The 13,839-nt window shown below is 48.1% G+C and overlaps 1 protein-coding gene across 4 annotated transcripts in view; it reads right to left on the bottom strand.

The window, feature by feature from the left end:
- Positions 1-5,502: 5,502 nt before the first annotated feature.
- FNDC5 (fibronectin type III domain containing 5) overlaps positions 5,503-13,839 on the bottom strand; it is a 10,220-nt gene continuing 1,883 nt past the window's right edge. The window contains exons 1-5 of one of the 4 annotated variants that reach the window (XM_011955402.1): positions 12,113-12,225; positions 11,423-11,621; positions 10,984-11,073; positions 7,934-8,067; positions 5,503-7,567 (exon numbers count right to left, since the gene is read on the bottom strand). In XM_011955402.1, coding sequence (XP_011810792.1) covers positions 7,562-7,567; positions 7,934-8,067; positions 10,984-11,073; positions 11,423-11,606 — 414 coding nt within the window. In that variant the 5' untranslated portion in view covers positions 11,607-11,621; positions 12,113-12,225 and the 3' untranslated portion in view covers positions 5,503-7,561. Of the gene's footprint in view, positions 8,068-10,983; positions 11,074-11,422; positions 11,622-12,112; positions 12,226-13,839 lie in introns of those variants that run through there. The other 3 variants (XM_011955401.1, XM_011955403.1, XM_011955400.1) reach the window with 3 other exon arrangements.

The raw sequence follows: 13,839 nt of genomic DNA, 5'->3' as shown, positions 1-13,839 counted from the left end.
TGCTAGGATTACAGGCTTGAGCCACCGCACCCGGCTTTTTCATTCTTTATTGAACTTATTTTGCACAATAGTGTTTACAAATCTTATACATCTTACTTTGACAGAAGACTTATAATACCTTGTGGTTTTGAGACTGGTTGTCTCCTTTGTCTTTCTTCAAGGATTTTCCTTTTTCTTTTTACCCCACAGTGACCACTCTGCTTGTTAGTATTCTAGTGGCAGTATTCTTGTAACCTGTTAGACATGGATATGCCTCTTCATGATGGCCTCCTCGCTCTCTTTAGAGCTGCCCACTCAGAGTCTTGACTCTAGGGCAGGCTAGTGCTATTGTGGTGTCAGTTGGTATTTAGTTTCATATGCTGAACCCCAACTTTAAGTATGAGTGTTAGTTAGGGAGCCTCCATTCTGTGGGAGAGTGTGGAAAGGCACTCTTTTGTCTCCATTATTAGTTAACAAGAGGTGTCTTTAGACCCTAGATGTTACCATCTCATTTGGTCAAGCCCCTGATACCTAGTTTCACATAGATGCTAACATGGATGTAATATAGTTGTGACTAAGCCTATGCACAAAAAGCATTACCTGATCTTAAGGTTTGGTATTCTAACCAAAGTTGACAGACTGCATCTGTCTTAATGGATATCTTAGGAGTTGGTTATTCTTTTTCTTTTTTTTTTTTCTTTTTTTTGAGACGGAGTTTCACTTTTGTTGCCCAGGCTGGAGTGCAATGGCACGATCTCTGCTCACCACAACCTCCGCCTCCTGGGTTCAAGGGATTCTCCTGTCTCAGCTGGGATTACATGCATGTGCCACCATGCCCCTAATTTTGTATTTTTTAGTAGAGACGGGGTTTCTCCATGTTGGTCAGGCTGGTCTCGAACTCCCGACCTCAGGTTATCCGCCCACCTCGGCCTCCTAAAGTGCTGGGATTACAGGCATGAGCCACCGCACCTGGCCGGTTATTCTCTACAGATAGCTGTAGACATCATTTTGGGAAGTTTTGCAGTCTGGCATTTGTGCTGTTGTTCATTCTCTGTGAAGGTTGTTCATAGTTGCTGTAGCGTCTGTCTGGTTTTGTGATTTCATCAATCCCATCTTGCTGTGTAAGTAACGCATTCTAAACATCCTACCCCACTTTAGAAACTGACTTGGGGAAAGCTTGGTCATTTAAGCCAACAATAAATTTGGGTGAATGTCCCTAAGTGTTTACTGTTTTTATCCAGTCGAGGATTTGCTTTTCCTTGAACATTTGGTTCAAATTCTGGGGCCAAAATGCAACGGAGAAGTTCTATTCAAAGGCAGTTGTCGAAATCTATTATTTTAGTTAGCCTACTTGGCATTTACTACATCGGTCACTTCTCCAGGCTGCCCTGAATTAGGTTGGTGGAGTGAGACATGCCAAACATCCACCTTTGGTACCACAGCATAGTTAAAATTAAATGTAGTTGGAATAGCTAGCATTGCAGCTGTCTGGTTCCCTACAGAAAACCCAAGGAGTGAAGGGACAGGATTTTGCTTAGGCAAAAATCTAAGACTCATGTGCTTGCCCTCCTGGTACATGTGGTTTTGAGACTGAATGCGTAATAGGAGCACTGCCTTTGCCAAATCAAATGAGTGACAGGTTAACTAGAAAATGTGACAATCACATTTCCTCTTAGCTCAAATAATTCTGTTTTTCCAAAGCTTTAGCAGCTTAATTAAATCTGTTGGACTGGGGGAGGAGAGAGCTGTTCTCTAGTGGTTAACATGGTATTCTTTAAGAAGAAAAAACAAAGCCAAAGAAAACTCATTATCTGGCATGTTCGCCTTAAAGATGGTAGTGGGTAGAATCTGGAGTTTTCATCTCTTTTCAAAGCTGGATATCTCTTATATTTGGTGTTGGCCTCTAAGTCTAATATTGCAGTTGGAATTCTTGCTGTATTATTTTTTAAGTAAGTGTTATGTGCATTTAACTGCTTTCTTCATCCATGATGACATTCCCACCATGGGGGTCTTGACAAAGCAGAGTAAAAATATGCTGTTTACATTGTTTACTTATAAGTAAGGAGCCTGAAATAACCTGTAGTTTCTAATGCAGGCCCTGATTTACTTGCGTTGTCAGTTTCAATTATGAAACTGAAGTTTGGTGCCTCCTCTTTATTGTGTTTTTTCTCTTGTAGCAGTTGTGTTTAATGTCATTAAAAAGAAATAAAAGTTCTTCGTCAGTGACATATGTACTGTGGCGGTCTGTCGTAGGCTTCGATGGAGGGTTATTTGCCTTCCTCCTTTGCGTAGGTAGGTTAGTAGGGTGGGGAGGGGGGCGGCAGTTAGTAGAATGTGGTACTGGGAAGGCGAGGGTGCTTGCTCCCTATTCTTCTGAAGGTAAATTACAGTGTTGAGAAAGGTGTTCTAGCAGTTAAGAAATGTTGAAATTGATTGGGATTTGCAGCTACATGTGGTGCATGTCAGGAGCCTGACATAGGGAGAGCCTGAAATATCATTATGCCTCAGTTTTTGCAGAGGGGGAAGATGGCTCAGCCCTGATCAGGCAGGCATTGCCTTTTATTCCTTCCCATGGCTGTGTGGTTGGCCTCCCTATTTCTGCTTCTCCAGAGCTAGCACTGATTAGGGAAGAAGCCATGCTATCCCAGAGCATTCTCTCTTTGAAGGGGATGTAAGAAACCAGAATCAGTGATACAGAATTGATGGTTGTTCATAACCCAGTTTCTCAAGAAACTGCGGCTCCTAAAAACTGGGTGAAGATTGGATAAGTGTGGGTAGATGTGGGAGACATAGTGTTCCTTAGATCCCTTTCGTGAACCAAAGCTTCTTAGACTTACCCCCAGAAGCAAGGAGAAAAGGGAAGGTAATAATAACTTGTCACCTATGTTAGCCAGTGCTTTAAAAATCTGAGTTCATGTTGAGAGAACAAGTAACAACATGTTTAGCCGTGCTGTCTGGCCTGCTGTGCTATAAGTTTTGTCTATAAATTCTAGATAAAATATAGTATTGAGTCCATGCAAAAGACTCAATGTAAGTTTGCGAAGTACTCAGCAACTTACCATTCTTGTCTCAGTCTGAGGTACTCTCCTTAACCTATGCATATCTGTTTTGTTCCTGTCAGATGTAGATAGGATCTTTTGTTCATTTTACATTACGGAAAAGTGAAGAGGAAAAGGAGAAATGGACCTTCTCCAAGAGGAATGGGGTCGTTCTCTAATTAGCCTATTTTGAGCTTTTATTGGAAGAAAAAACCCAACTACCTAAAGCTAGAAAGTGGAGTTCCCTGCTTCTCTTAGTATTCTGCTTTTCTAAGAGAAAACAATTTTTCCTAAGCTGATTTTAGTGTATGCTTGCTCTGTATGCCAGAGCACCTGTCAGAAAAGAGAAAAAAAAAAATCCACGTGTCACAGGAAGTATCAGCTGGTCAGTGGTGGAATTCCTAAATGAACAGGCTCCCGCCTTGTCCTTCCTCCCCACCTGTCCTCCCCCTGTGACAACTGGGACATGCCATAGACGGAAAATCTGGCCCTCCCAGCACCCATTGAGAAGGGGGTGGAATATAATATTTTGGATAACCTTTAAAGCAGTCTAAGTGATAGTCCTGAAATATATCACTAAGGAACTATTTGTTTTGAGAAAGCGTCTCGCTCTGTTGCCCAGGCTGCACTCCTGGTTAATTTTTTGTATTTTTAGTAGAGACAGGGTTTCACCATGTTGGCCAGGCTGGTTTTGAACTCCTGGCCTCAAGTGATCCACCCACCTTGGCCTCCCAAAGTGTTGGGATTACAGGCATGAGCCACTGCACCTGACTAGGAACTATTTGTATACAAAGTTTTCCTTCCACTTCAAGTCACATTTGAAGGTTTGGTAATATTTTGTACCGATGGAGCTTGATGGAGCTGGGCAAGGGAGGACGGTGAGCAGGGTGTCCCATTTATAGAAGCGATTTGTTCTTGGAGGCTACTTCTTAAATGCAAGTTCCAGTAACCGTCACATAGGTTTAAAGAGAATCAGAAATAAATCTAAAGCATCATATTAATGGGTTGGTGAGATTTTGTACATTTTTGTTCAGGGTTGAACCAAAACTCTTAAAAATGGATTCTTGAGAAGGCCCATTCTGAAAAACTAGGGGACAAGAGTAGGAGGAGAAAAGGACTCTTGCCTCATAGAAACACTCACCAGTCTGTCTTCCTCCCCTCAGACCCTGAGGTTTCCCTCATGTTCCTAGGAGGAGGCACCTTGGCTCCTATTGTAGGAAGTAGGTAGAGTCTGGGAATCTTCTAAATTCTCTGTTTTTGGCAGATGAGGACACCAAGACCTAACCTCAGAGAATTAACTTGCTTGAGGTGTTAGGTGATTACAAAGCAGGGTCTCCTGCTTCTCAGACCAACATTTCTCCCACAGGCCTGCTGTAGTCTGCAAGTAAGGTCTCTTGGTCTCAGAGACCTGCCTGTGTCTTTCCACAGTTGTGAGAAAATGTCCGTGGATCTATCTATGTGATGGTGGTGAAAGGATCACATCCCAAGTCTAGCTGTGTAGGGTTCGACTTTGCAACGACAGTAGATTCAGGGAAGGCTCAACTGTTACACAATTGGGAGTTTAGGGAGGTAAAGGTAATGGAGTTTTATCTAAGCCAAGAGTGTTACCTCTTTTTCTGTCATACCCTTTATGATGTACCACAGGCACAGATTAAGTTGAAGACAGGAAACCCCCATTAGCAGAGCTCCCTGAGCCCCACTGACTATACTATACCTAGTGCTGACTTCGGGGCTTTTCCATCATTTGGCACTAGATGGGTACAGAGGGCCTAGGAAATACCTCTTTGAGGTTTGGGTTAGAGTTCAGTGTGCAACTCAGTTTCCTACTTTGCTGTGCAGCCTCTAAAACCTTCTTTCCCTCTGCTTTCAGAACCTTCTAAAACAGTCAACTCTAAGCCCTGCTCACTGGACATTTTCTTTCCAAGCTCTTCCTGGCCCTGGACAGGAAATGTTTGAGGTGCCCCATTTACTGGTTTTTGCTCCTTGGCTAATATCATCATTACTCTTTCAGTCTGCTGTTGGGATCATAATGGTGTTCCTTTAACAGTCTAGAACAGCAGGCTATGAATACTGAGCTGCAGAAAGCAGCTTTTGCTGTTCCCCTTCACTCCTTCCTTACCCTAGGGAGAAACAGGAATTGCATTCCTTTGGCCAGGAAAAGCACCCAGCCCCATCCAGTGGGGAAAACCCTTTGTTTTAAAAACTGAGTACCAGCCTGCATACCTATCTAGTAAGGCAGCCCAAGCTTGGTTTGGGGGAGCCTCAGTCATAGGATGATGGAGCAGCTATTTTCTTCTCCTACACGTGCACCCCCATCTGTTTGAGATTTCCCTTCCAACTCCAACTTGGCTGGCAGGCATGTCCCTAAGAAGCTGCAGGCCAAAATGGAGAGAGAGAACTGACTCCCTCCTCCACACATCCTGACTTGCTGCCAATTGCCAGAAAAAGAGGGCAACATTTGGGCATTTACCAGAAGACAAGGATGTGCCTTTTCATTTGTCTTTTTATTTTACATTTAAAAAGTGGTTATTGCTCTAAGTGGATCAGAGGTAAGGACCTCTCCCCTAAGGAGCCTTGGCCTTGCAGCCCCATTCAGCAGGGATGGAAGTCACAAGACAATGAGTGGAGCCTCATGCCCTCCCATGAGGAAGCCCTTAGTATTGCTGACATCTGCCCTTTATCCTGTCTCTCCTCCCCAGTGCTGCCACACTTGGGCAAAGCAGAGTGGTGGCAGACCCAGCCTTGAGAGCTCTTGTAGACCGGAAGGAAGGGGCGGTCATTGGGTGATGGCTTCTGGCTCTCTGGCTTGGGGACCGATGCTCTTATTCATTTCAACAAATATTTGCTGAGTACCAGGCTTGTGCTAGGTGTGGTTCACCCACACCCATCCTTGGCCGCCAATGGAAGATGCAGAGGTCCACCTCTTCCCATGCAGGTATCTGGCAGCCATAATTCGTCAGTCCTAGGAAAGAGTCTACCTTCCCTCATCAAGCACCATTTTTTTAAGCCAGAAAGGGGAAGTGGAGAGAGAGACCTGTCACCTCACACCACTCAGGCTCTAAGGAAGGACATGAGGACCCTGGGTAACTTTCACGGAACCCTGGATGAGATGGCAAGATATGAAGACCCCAGAGGCCAGTGGTGATAGCCAGGGCTGCTCTTCCTGTCTGTGGTGAATGGCTCAGGCCTGCCTTCCAGCAGCTTCCACTCCAGAAGGGGTGTTTTAGTAACCCCCAGAATGCCAGATGTGATGTGACTTTTCAGTTGTCCAAGCTAGCATTTCTGAAATTCCAAGAGATACTTCCTAAATAAATTAGACCAGTACCTTCCAGGTCTTCCTAAGACCCCCAACTGATGATCTTACAGTCATAAGGGTCAAAGAAGATAGAGGATGCAGGCAACCAGCTCAGTCTTCGGGGGGATCTCTCTGCCCTCTAGAGTGCGGCCTTCTGATTTTTGTTTTCCAAAAGAGACAAACCAGGTAACATCTTACACACTTGCAAAGGTGTGTATCATACCACAAACATGTCCTTGATGGCTGAATCCAGAAAAGGCTTGATGGCAGCCATGATCCTGCATGGCAGGCAGCCCCACAGCTTCTCTGATGTTCCTTGGTCTGAAAGACACAGCTTGCGTCAGTCCTCGTGCTTGTCATCTCCCAGGGCTTTGTGCATTTTCTCAAAGAGGAAGCCAGTCCCGGAGAGGCAAGGAGGCAGAAGGCTGTGTCTCATGCAGCTTTGCCTTTTCCAGAATGGGGCCAGGCCTTTTAGTTTTGTGGCTTATTTTTATTTTATTTTATTTTTTGCAGAATTTGGGTTTGTAGTTCAGCCTCCTTCATCTGACTAGGGCAAGGAGAAGAGAAAACTGCAGCTAGCTGCACCTCCTCCCCGCTGCTGCAGTTGTCCCTCTCCCTGTGCCCGTGGGCCCGGGGACCAGCTGAGAAGAAAAATGGAATCCTTCTCTCTGCAGACAGGCAGTCACGCTTCAATGATGTTCACTGAGGGCTTGTTTGGAAACTGGGAGGAAAAAAATGAGAGAAGCGGCCAGGACTAATTGAATAGACTTCTTGCAAGGCTGGAAACAGAGGACAGAAGAAGGAAGGGAGGAGCAGCAGGGCTGCAGCCTAAATAAGCCAGGCTCTTGTCCCTTGTGGAAGGAAAAGAGAAGCCCTGCCTGGATGTCTTGTCTTTCTGCCTTTTCAAACCCAGCCTTCAGCCTCACTCAACTGAATGGCCAAGACTGGGTCCTGGGCCCATGGCCCCTGGCACCCAGTTTACCCCCAGTAGTCATCCCTCTGAGTGCAGCCTCAGCCACTGACATTGTTGAGGTATTTCTGGAGATGGGGGTTAATAAAAGGCTTCAGGAAAGTGCTCCAGAGAGAGGACAGTAAGCCAGAGGGTACAAGGAGATGGAGGGAAGAGGAGATGTAGAGAGGGCCAGATGTTTGTTGGATAATCATCGTCAGAACCATGAGATCATGAGATCCTCTCACATTCTCTACTGTCTGTCTTCTTAGCTGCTCAGGGCAAGCACTGAAAAGATTTTCATATCTGTTTTACAGAAGAGGAAATGAAAGTACAGCAGTAAAGCACCTGCCCAAGGTCACAAGGCACAGCAGGAGCAGGAATGAGCCAGACATCCCATTCCTGTTGTCCCGCGCCAACCAAGAATTCTGCCCTCCCCATTCACTGCCTTTTTTTTTTTTTTTTTTCAAATCACCACTGGCCCCTGGCACCCTGCAAAAGGAGAGGATCCAGAATCAACTTGCAGTGTCCCTGTGTCACACAGGCAGCAGCCAAGTCTGGCTCTGCCCAGCTGTCGCCATGCCAGGCCCCGAGCTGACCCCCTCTTCAGTCCAGGGATTACCAGAGCACAAGGCACAGGGTGGCCCACCCAGGCCCAGGTCTTGCCCTCACCTTGCTGCGGAGAAGCCCCCCGCCCTGGTGCTCTGGTGTGCTGGTTTCTGATGCACTCTTGGTTTTTTCCTTGTTGTTATTGGGTTCATTGTCCTTGATGATGTCATACTGGCGGCAGAAGAGGGCGATGACACCTGAGGGGGACAAGTGAGCAGTCAGAGGCCAGGGCCTGGGTTCCTGCCTCCCCTGCTTCTTTCCCACTAGTGCTTGCCAATGGTCTCTCCTGATTGTGCCTCACCTGCACTACTGTAGCGCCCTCCCTCTGCCCTCTGGCTCCTGTTGTCACCTGTGCCCTCATGAGCCACCCCTTTCACTGCTGCTAGGCTGATCTTCCTACAATAAGCGTCTGATCATATCTCCTCCCCTCCTTTCCTTTAAACCTCTGACAACGGCCAGGCACGGTGGCTCACGCTTGTAATCCCAGCACTTTGGTTTTGTTTTTTGTTTTGAGATGGAGTTTCACTCTTGTTGCCCAGGCTGGAGTGCAGTGGCACCAACTCAGCTCACTGCAACCTCCGCCTTCCAGGTTCAAGTGATTCTCCTGCTTCAGCCTCCCAAGTAACTGAGATTACAGGCATGTACCACCACACCTGGCTAATTTTGTATTTTTAGTAGAGATGGGGTTTCTCCATGTTGATCAGGCTGGTCTCGAACTCCTGACCTCAGGTGATCCGCTCACCTTAGCCTCCCAAAGTGCTGAGATTACAGGCATGAGCCACAGTGCCCGGCAATCCCAGCACTTTGGGAAGCCAAAGTGGGTGGATCACAAGGTCAGGAAATAGAGACCAGCCTGGCCAACACGGTGAAACCCCGTCTACTAAATACACAAAAAGTAGTTGGGCATGGTGGCAGGTGCCTGTAATCCCAGCTACTCAGGAGGCTGAGGCAGGAGAATAGCTTGAACCTGGGAGGCGGAGGGTTGCAGTGAGCCGAGATCACACCACTGCACTCCAGCCTGGGCAACAGAGTGAGACTCTGTCTCAAAGAAAAACAAACAAACAAAATCTCTTAACAGCTCTGGTTTTTCTTGAGGGGAAAATAGAAACAATAATAGCATTTGTTGAGCTTGTGCCAGGCCCTGTGCTGTGCACTGACATATTCTATCTCACTTAATCCTCAGAGCTCTGTGAGGATACCTATTATTATCATTCCCAGGGTACAAGTGAGGACACTGATATAGAGAGAGTTTCACTAACTTAACTCAAGGTCACACAGTGGCAGAACTAGGACATAAACACCAGGGCCTGCAGTCTGTTAAATGCTTAGTTTTATCAAACTAATAATACATGAACAGAATGTTTTTTGAAAGTCAGACAGTATTAAGGCAGCCAACTCCAGCCCTTCTAGGTGTTTTCCCAATTTTACTTCTATATTTAGAATGTTATTTCTTGATCTATTTTAGAAATCTGTTGACTTCCAACCGGGGCAGATAAAGCATCACAACTTCCTCTACTTCCCTCCCTATTATCCTAACAAAATTACATCACAATTTTGGGTTAATTCACTATGTTTATATTGTTATGATTATATAAATACTGTCTGTGCCAAATCTAATAACGCACCATAAGCAAACCTCCTCTTTTGTACAACCCTTTGTTTTTGCCTCATTTTTCCAAGTGCCTGTTATTCTGTGTGCCTAAGGAACATTTTTTTCCAAATGCTTCTACAATACAGCCTGCCTTTTCAACCACCATGCTAATAAAGCTTTAGCATAGTATTCAAATCCCTCAAAAGACTCCAGACTACAGCCTCGCCATCCTTTACTCCCCCACGTTCCACCTTCTCTCTTGGATTGCAGCTGCCCTGAACCAAACTGAACTTACTTTATTTCTTGAACATACCATGCCCTGAACACTGTTCTTTTGGCTGCCTGGTGAACTCCTATTTATCCTTCAAAGCTCAGTTCCCATGTTATTTCCTCTGTGTTTTTCCTGATTTCTAACCCACAGTTATTCCCTCTGCTCTCCTACATGATACTATTATAGCACTCATCACATTGGATTATAGTTAAGTTCAGCCCAAGAAAATGAAAAAGAAAAATTTAAAAGAGTAAACGAGAAGAAAAGAAGTAAGTTCGGGCCTGGCTTCGCCCAGACAGTTCTTTGCAGGCACAGGGGTCTTCTTAGTCATGATTGTAGCACTACTGTTTGGGCTGGAGTGATTGTTCAGTAAATGCTGGTTGAATTGAGTACAAAGATGAATGAAACTTGGCCTTTACCAGCCTGGGCAACATAGCAAGGCAAGATCCCATCTCTACAAAAAATAAAAATTTAGCCAGGCATAGTGGCACATGTCTGTAGTCCCAGCTACTCAGGAGGCTAAGGCATGAAGATCACTTGAGCCCAAGAGGTCAAGTCTGCAGTGAGCTGTGATTGCACCACTGCACTCCAACCTGGGTCTCAAAAAACAAAACAAAACAAACAAAAAGCTTGGTCTTCATTCTCAGGGAGCTCACAGACCACAGGTAAAGGAAAGAGACAAGAGCCCAACTAACTTACATATGAAAGGCTAAAGAGAGGAGTGAACAGTATGCCATGGGGGTGTGGAAGCAGGAGGGCCATTCTAATGGACAGATTGAGGGAGTTTTTACCATGGCTGTCTTGCAGCCACGGTGGCTGGGTCTAGAAGGGTGAGTAGGTTAGGAGAATGTCCCAAGGCCAGGCAGTGATTTCCCCTGAGCTTACCAGGCCTGGACCCCTTGGAGGCACAGCACCCCAGAAGAGGAAAAAAGGGCTGTAGCCATGACCAAAGGTAAAGGGCCTGTGGAAGTGTCCAGCCCCAAGAAGCTGCACCTCTTCTGAGGGAGGGCAAAGGCAAGTACTCATTTCATCCTATAAGACAGCTAACAATATGCTGGTTTTTTGGTGAAGAGTGAGGTAGAGAAGGGGTCAGATCTGGTTCCCAGAGCTGTTGTTGGCAGGACTTGGAGACTTTTCACCTTAGAGATGTCTAAACCCCTTACCCTTTGTATTCATGAGAGAACGGGCTGGTCAGAGTTCTCCATTTCTCAGAGGCTGAGGGAAGAAAAAGGGCCCGGAGGCCAGACTCACCTGCCCACATGAACAGGACCACGACAATGATCAGCACCTCGCCTGTCCGCAGCTGTTGGTTCCTCCCCATCTCTTTCATGGTTACCTCATCTGTCGGGAGAGACACTAGGTCCAGTGCTCCTTTCCTCCCTCAGCCACTCCTCTAGGGCCAAGCCCAAGACAACAGTGCTGATTTCTACAGGTGCCCACACATCTAATGTACATTCTAGAATGCACTGATGGCTAATTGGGGTGGCAGTGATAGGACCGAGTCTAAAGGGAGTTTATATGCCCAGCATCTTGTCGGGGACTAGCATGAACCCTCTCTCTCTCAGGTACCGCTTTACTTGCCAGCAGGGGGTAAGGGGAAGGAGACAGAGCTTTCCTCAAGCCACCCATTGGTCTGGTCCTGACCACCCCTCGCCCCACCCCATCCCTCTTAACAGTGACCCAGGCCTGCCTTTGTTCTTGGAGGCCATCTTCTCAGCCTCACGCGGGGTCTTGAAGAGCACAGGCTCACTGGCTGGGCTTTGGCCCTGAATGGAGATGGCCTGCACATGTACTATGTACTCCGTATCCTCCTCCAGGTCCCAGAGGGCACACGAGCGGGTGGTGGTGTTCACCTCCTGGATGAAGCGCAGCATCCGCACATCCTTCTTCTGCAGACAAGCGCCGGTCACTGCTGTCAACACTCAGTGACCAGCCCCGCTCCTGCCCACCTCCCAGTGGTGACAAAGCCTTTACATATACAATCTTCATTCCATCACCTCCGCTATCAATATCTCCATTTTATAGGGAAGGAAACCGGTTCAGAGAGGTTAGGGAAGTTGCCCAAGGCCACATATCTAGTAAGCACTGAAGCTAGGTCCTAAATGCAGATGTCTCTGAGATCAAAACCATGCCCTTAATTTCTGTGTTCCACTTGAAAGTTCTCGAACCCTCCCTCACTGACTGATTCTCTTCTAGAGAATTTCAGACATATGTCTGAATGGGGCCCCAATTTTCAGACATATGTCCAAATTGTTCATCTCCCTTGCCTCAAGTTCCTATTTCCTTTCTGTTTCTCCATCACCACCACTGCCATACTCCTACCCCCATCTGCCACTACTGTCCTGATGTGTCCTTCCCCCTGAGGACAGTGGAGCATTACCTGCTGAGAGATGGCAAATCCGATGACAACCTCATCCTCCAGAACATCCCAGCTCACCACTGCAGAGTTGGCCTTGAGGTGCCTGACGGTGACGTTCACTGGGGCTGAAGGACTGTCTGGGGGACGGGGAGGCACCTAAGCCTGAACATCCCCTTGTTGTGAGGCCCAGACCCACTGTCTCATAAGTAAGAAAGGGAAACCTGGGGAAGGCCTTGCAGGAGGGGAAGGAAGAAACTAAGGCCTTGATTGGGTCCAGTGACATGGCTCTCGGCTCTTCAGTGGGTTGAAGAACCAAGCCCAAGAGGCCCCAGGCTCCTCATAACTGGGATGGAAGCCCCTGCTGGCCACAGGCCGGCCCCACCAGGGGTCCAAGGCTCAAAGTGATGGGCCTGGGCCAGGCCCCTATCTAAGGGATGGGCGGTTAGAGTTGTGGAGAGAGTTACGGAGGGGACATAGGTGGACAGAAACTGAAGGTTAGCTGATGAAAAGCAGACCAAAGGACTCCCAGTCCAGTGCTCTTTTGACAATACTGCCCTGTCCAATGAGTGACCTTGAGCGAAGGAGAAAGACCCAGAGATCAAGAAGTGTCAGGCTGGGGTGAGCCCTGGGCTGGAAATGAGAAGAACAGAAGTATCCCCAGAATTGTGGTGGCCCAGGCAGAATGAAGCCTGGGGAAGAGTCTGTGTGAGCCTCTTCTCCACTCCCTTCCAGCCCCAAGAGGCAGGTGGGGAGGTGGCAGGAGAAGATGGGGTCACTCAGAGCAGTGACCCTCCATGGCAAGTGGAGAGGAGAGAACAGGTAGGGGAAGAGGATCAATGAGGAATCACTCCAAGAGACAGGAGGTAAGTGGGGGTGAGAGTGATGGGAATAGTGGGGGTCAGTGAGGAAAACCATCCAGGAGAGGGGCAGTGCAGTCACATAAGCCTCTGTATCTTCCAAGGGGCAGGTGCAGCATGGGGCAGAGCTGGGCCTGAGCAGTACCCCTAGCCCCACAGAGAGTGAACTTGAGGCCCAGGGGGCTGGGCCTGGGACCTGAGGGAGACAGAGCCAGACATGGAGAGGGAGGTGGAGAGACAGGACACAGACAGGTGGCGGCAGACACAGAACCAGAGGACAGAGAAGTGGGGCATCTGAGAAAGACAGATGCGAGAGAGCGCACCCCGAACCACGGAGGGAGAGATGAGCCGGGCAGCGGCAGCCAGGAGGGACAAAGACAGAGTGGTAGGAGAGGCTGGGCAAGGACAGGCCGGCCCCATGGGGCAGGTCAGACACTGCACCAGCTCGGGTGCTGGGGCCCACCCCACGCCCTGCACTGCGCCCTCAGGTGCCAGCCCCCATCCCCTTCACACGTGCTCCTGCACAGCAGGACCCCATCTGCCCCTGCAGAGTTGGCCTGCAGGGCTTTGAGAGATCTTGGGGACACGGAGAGAGGCCCAAGGTGGGAGAACTGGTGTCCTCAGCTGCTCCCTGGGCCAAAGAAGGGAGCTAGGGAGGCTGAGGCAAAGACCTGGGGTTAGGGGAATGGGATTAGGGGACTGGGGACCACAAGACCCTAAGAAACCCAGGGCTGAGGTGACAGGGGAGGTTAGGAAACTGAAGGACAGGTCTGGGGGTCAAGGAGGTAGGGAAGATGCTGGGGGTTGGGTTAGGGGAGCAGTGTTTCGGCCGAGACAGGAGATCCCTAGGGGGCAGGGAAAGGACCAGGGGACTCCCAGGTAGAGGAGTCT

Source organism: Colobus angolensis, unplaced genomic scaffold (assembly GCF_000951035.1).
Source record: "Colobus angolensis palliatus isolate OR3802 unplaced genomic scaffold, Cang.pa_1.0 Scaffold4, whole genome shotgun sequence".
Taxonomy (NCBI): Eukaryota; Metazoa; Chordata; class Mammalia; order Primates; family Cercopithecidae; genus Colobus; species Colobus angolensis.
The sequence above is the reverse complement of the archived record's forward strand: the minus strand, read 5'-3'. Positions and strand labels throughout refer to the sequence as shown.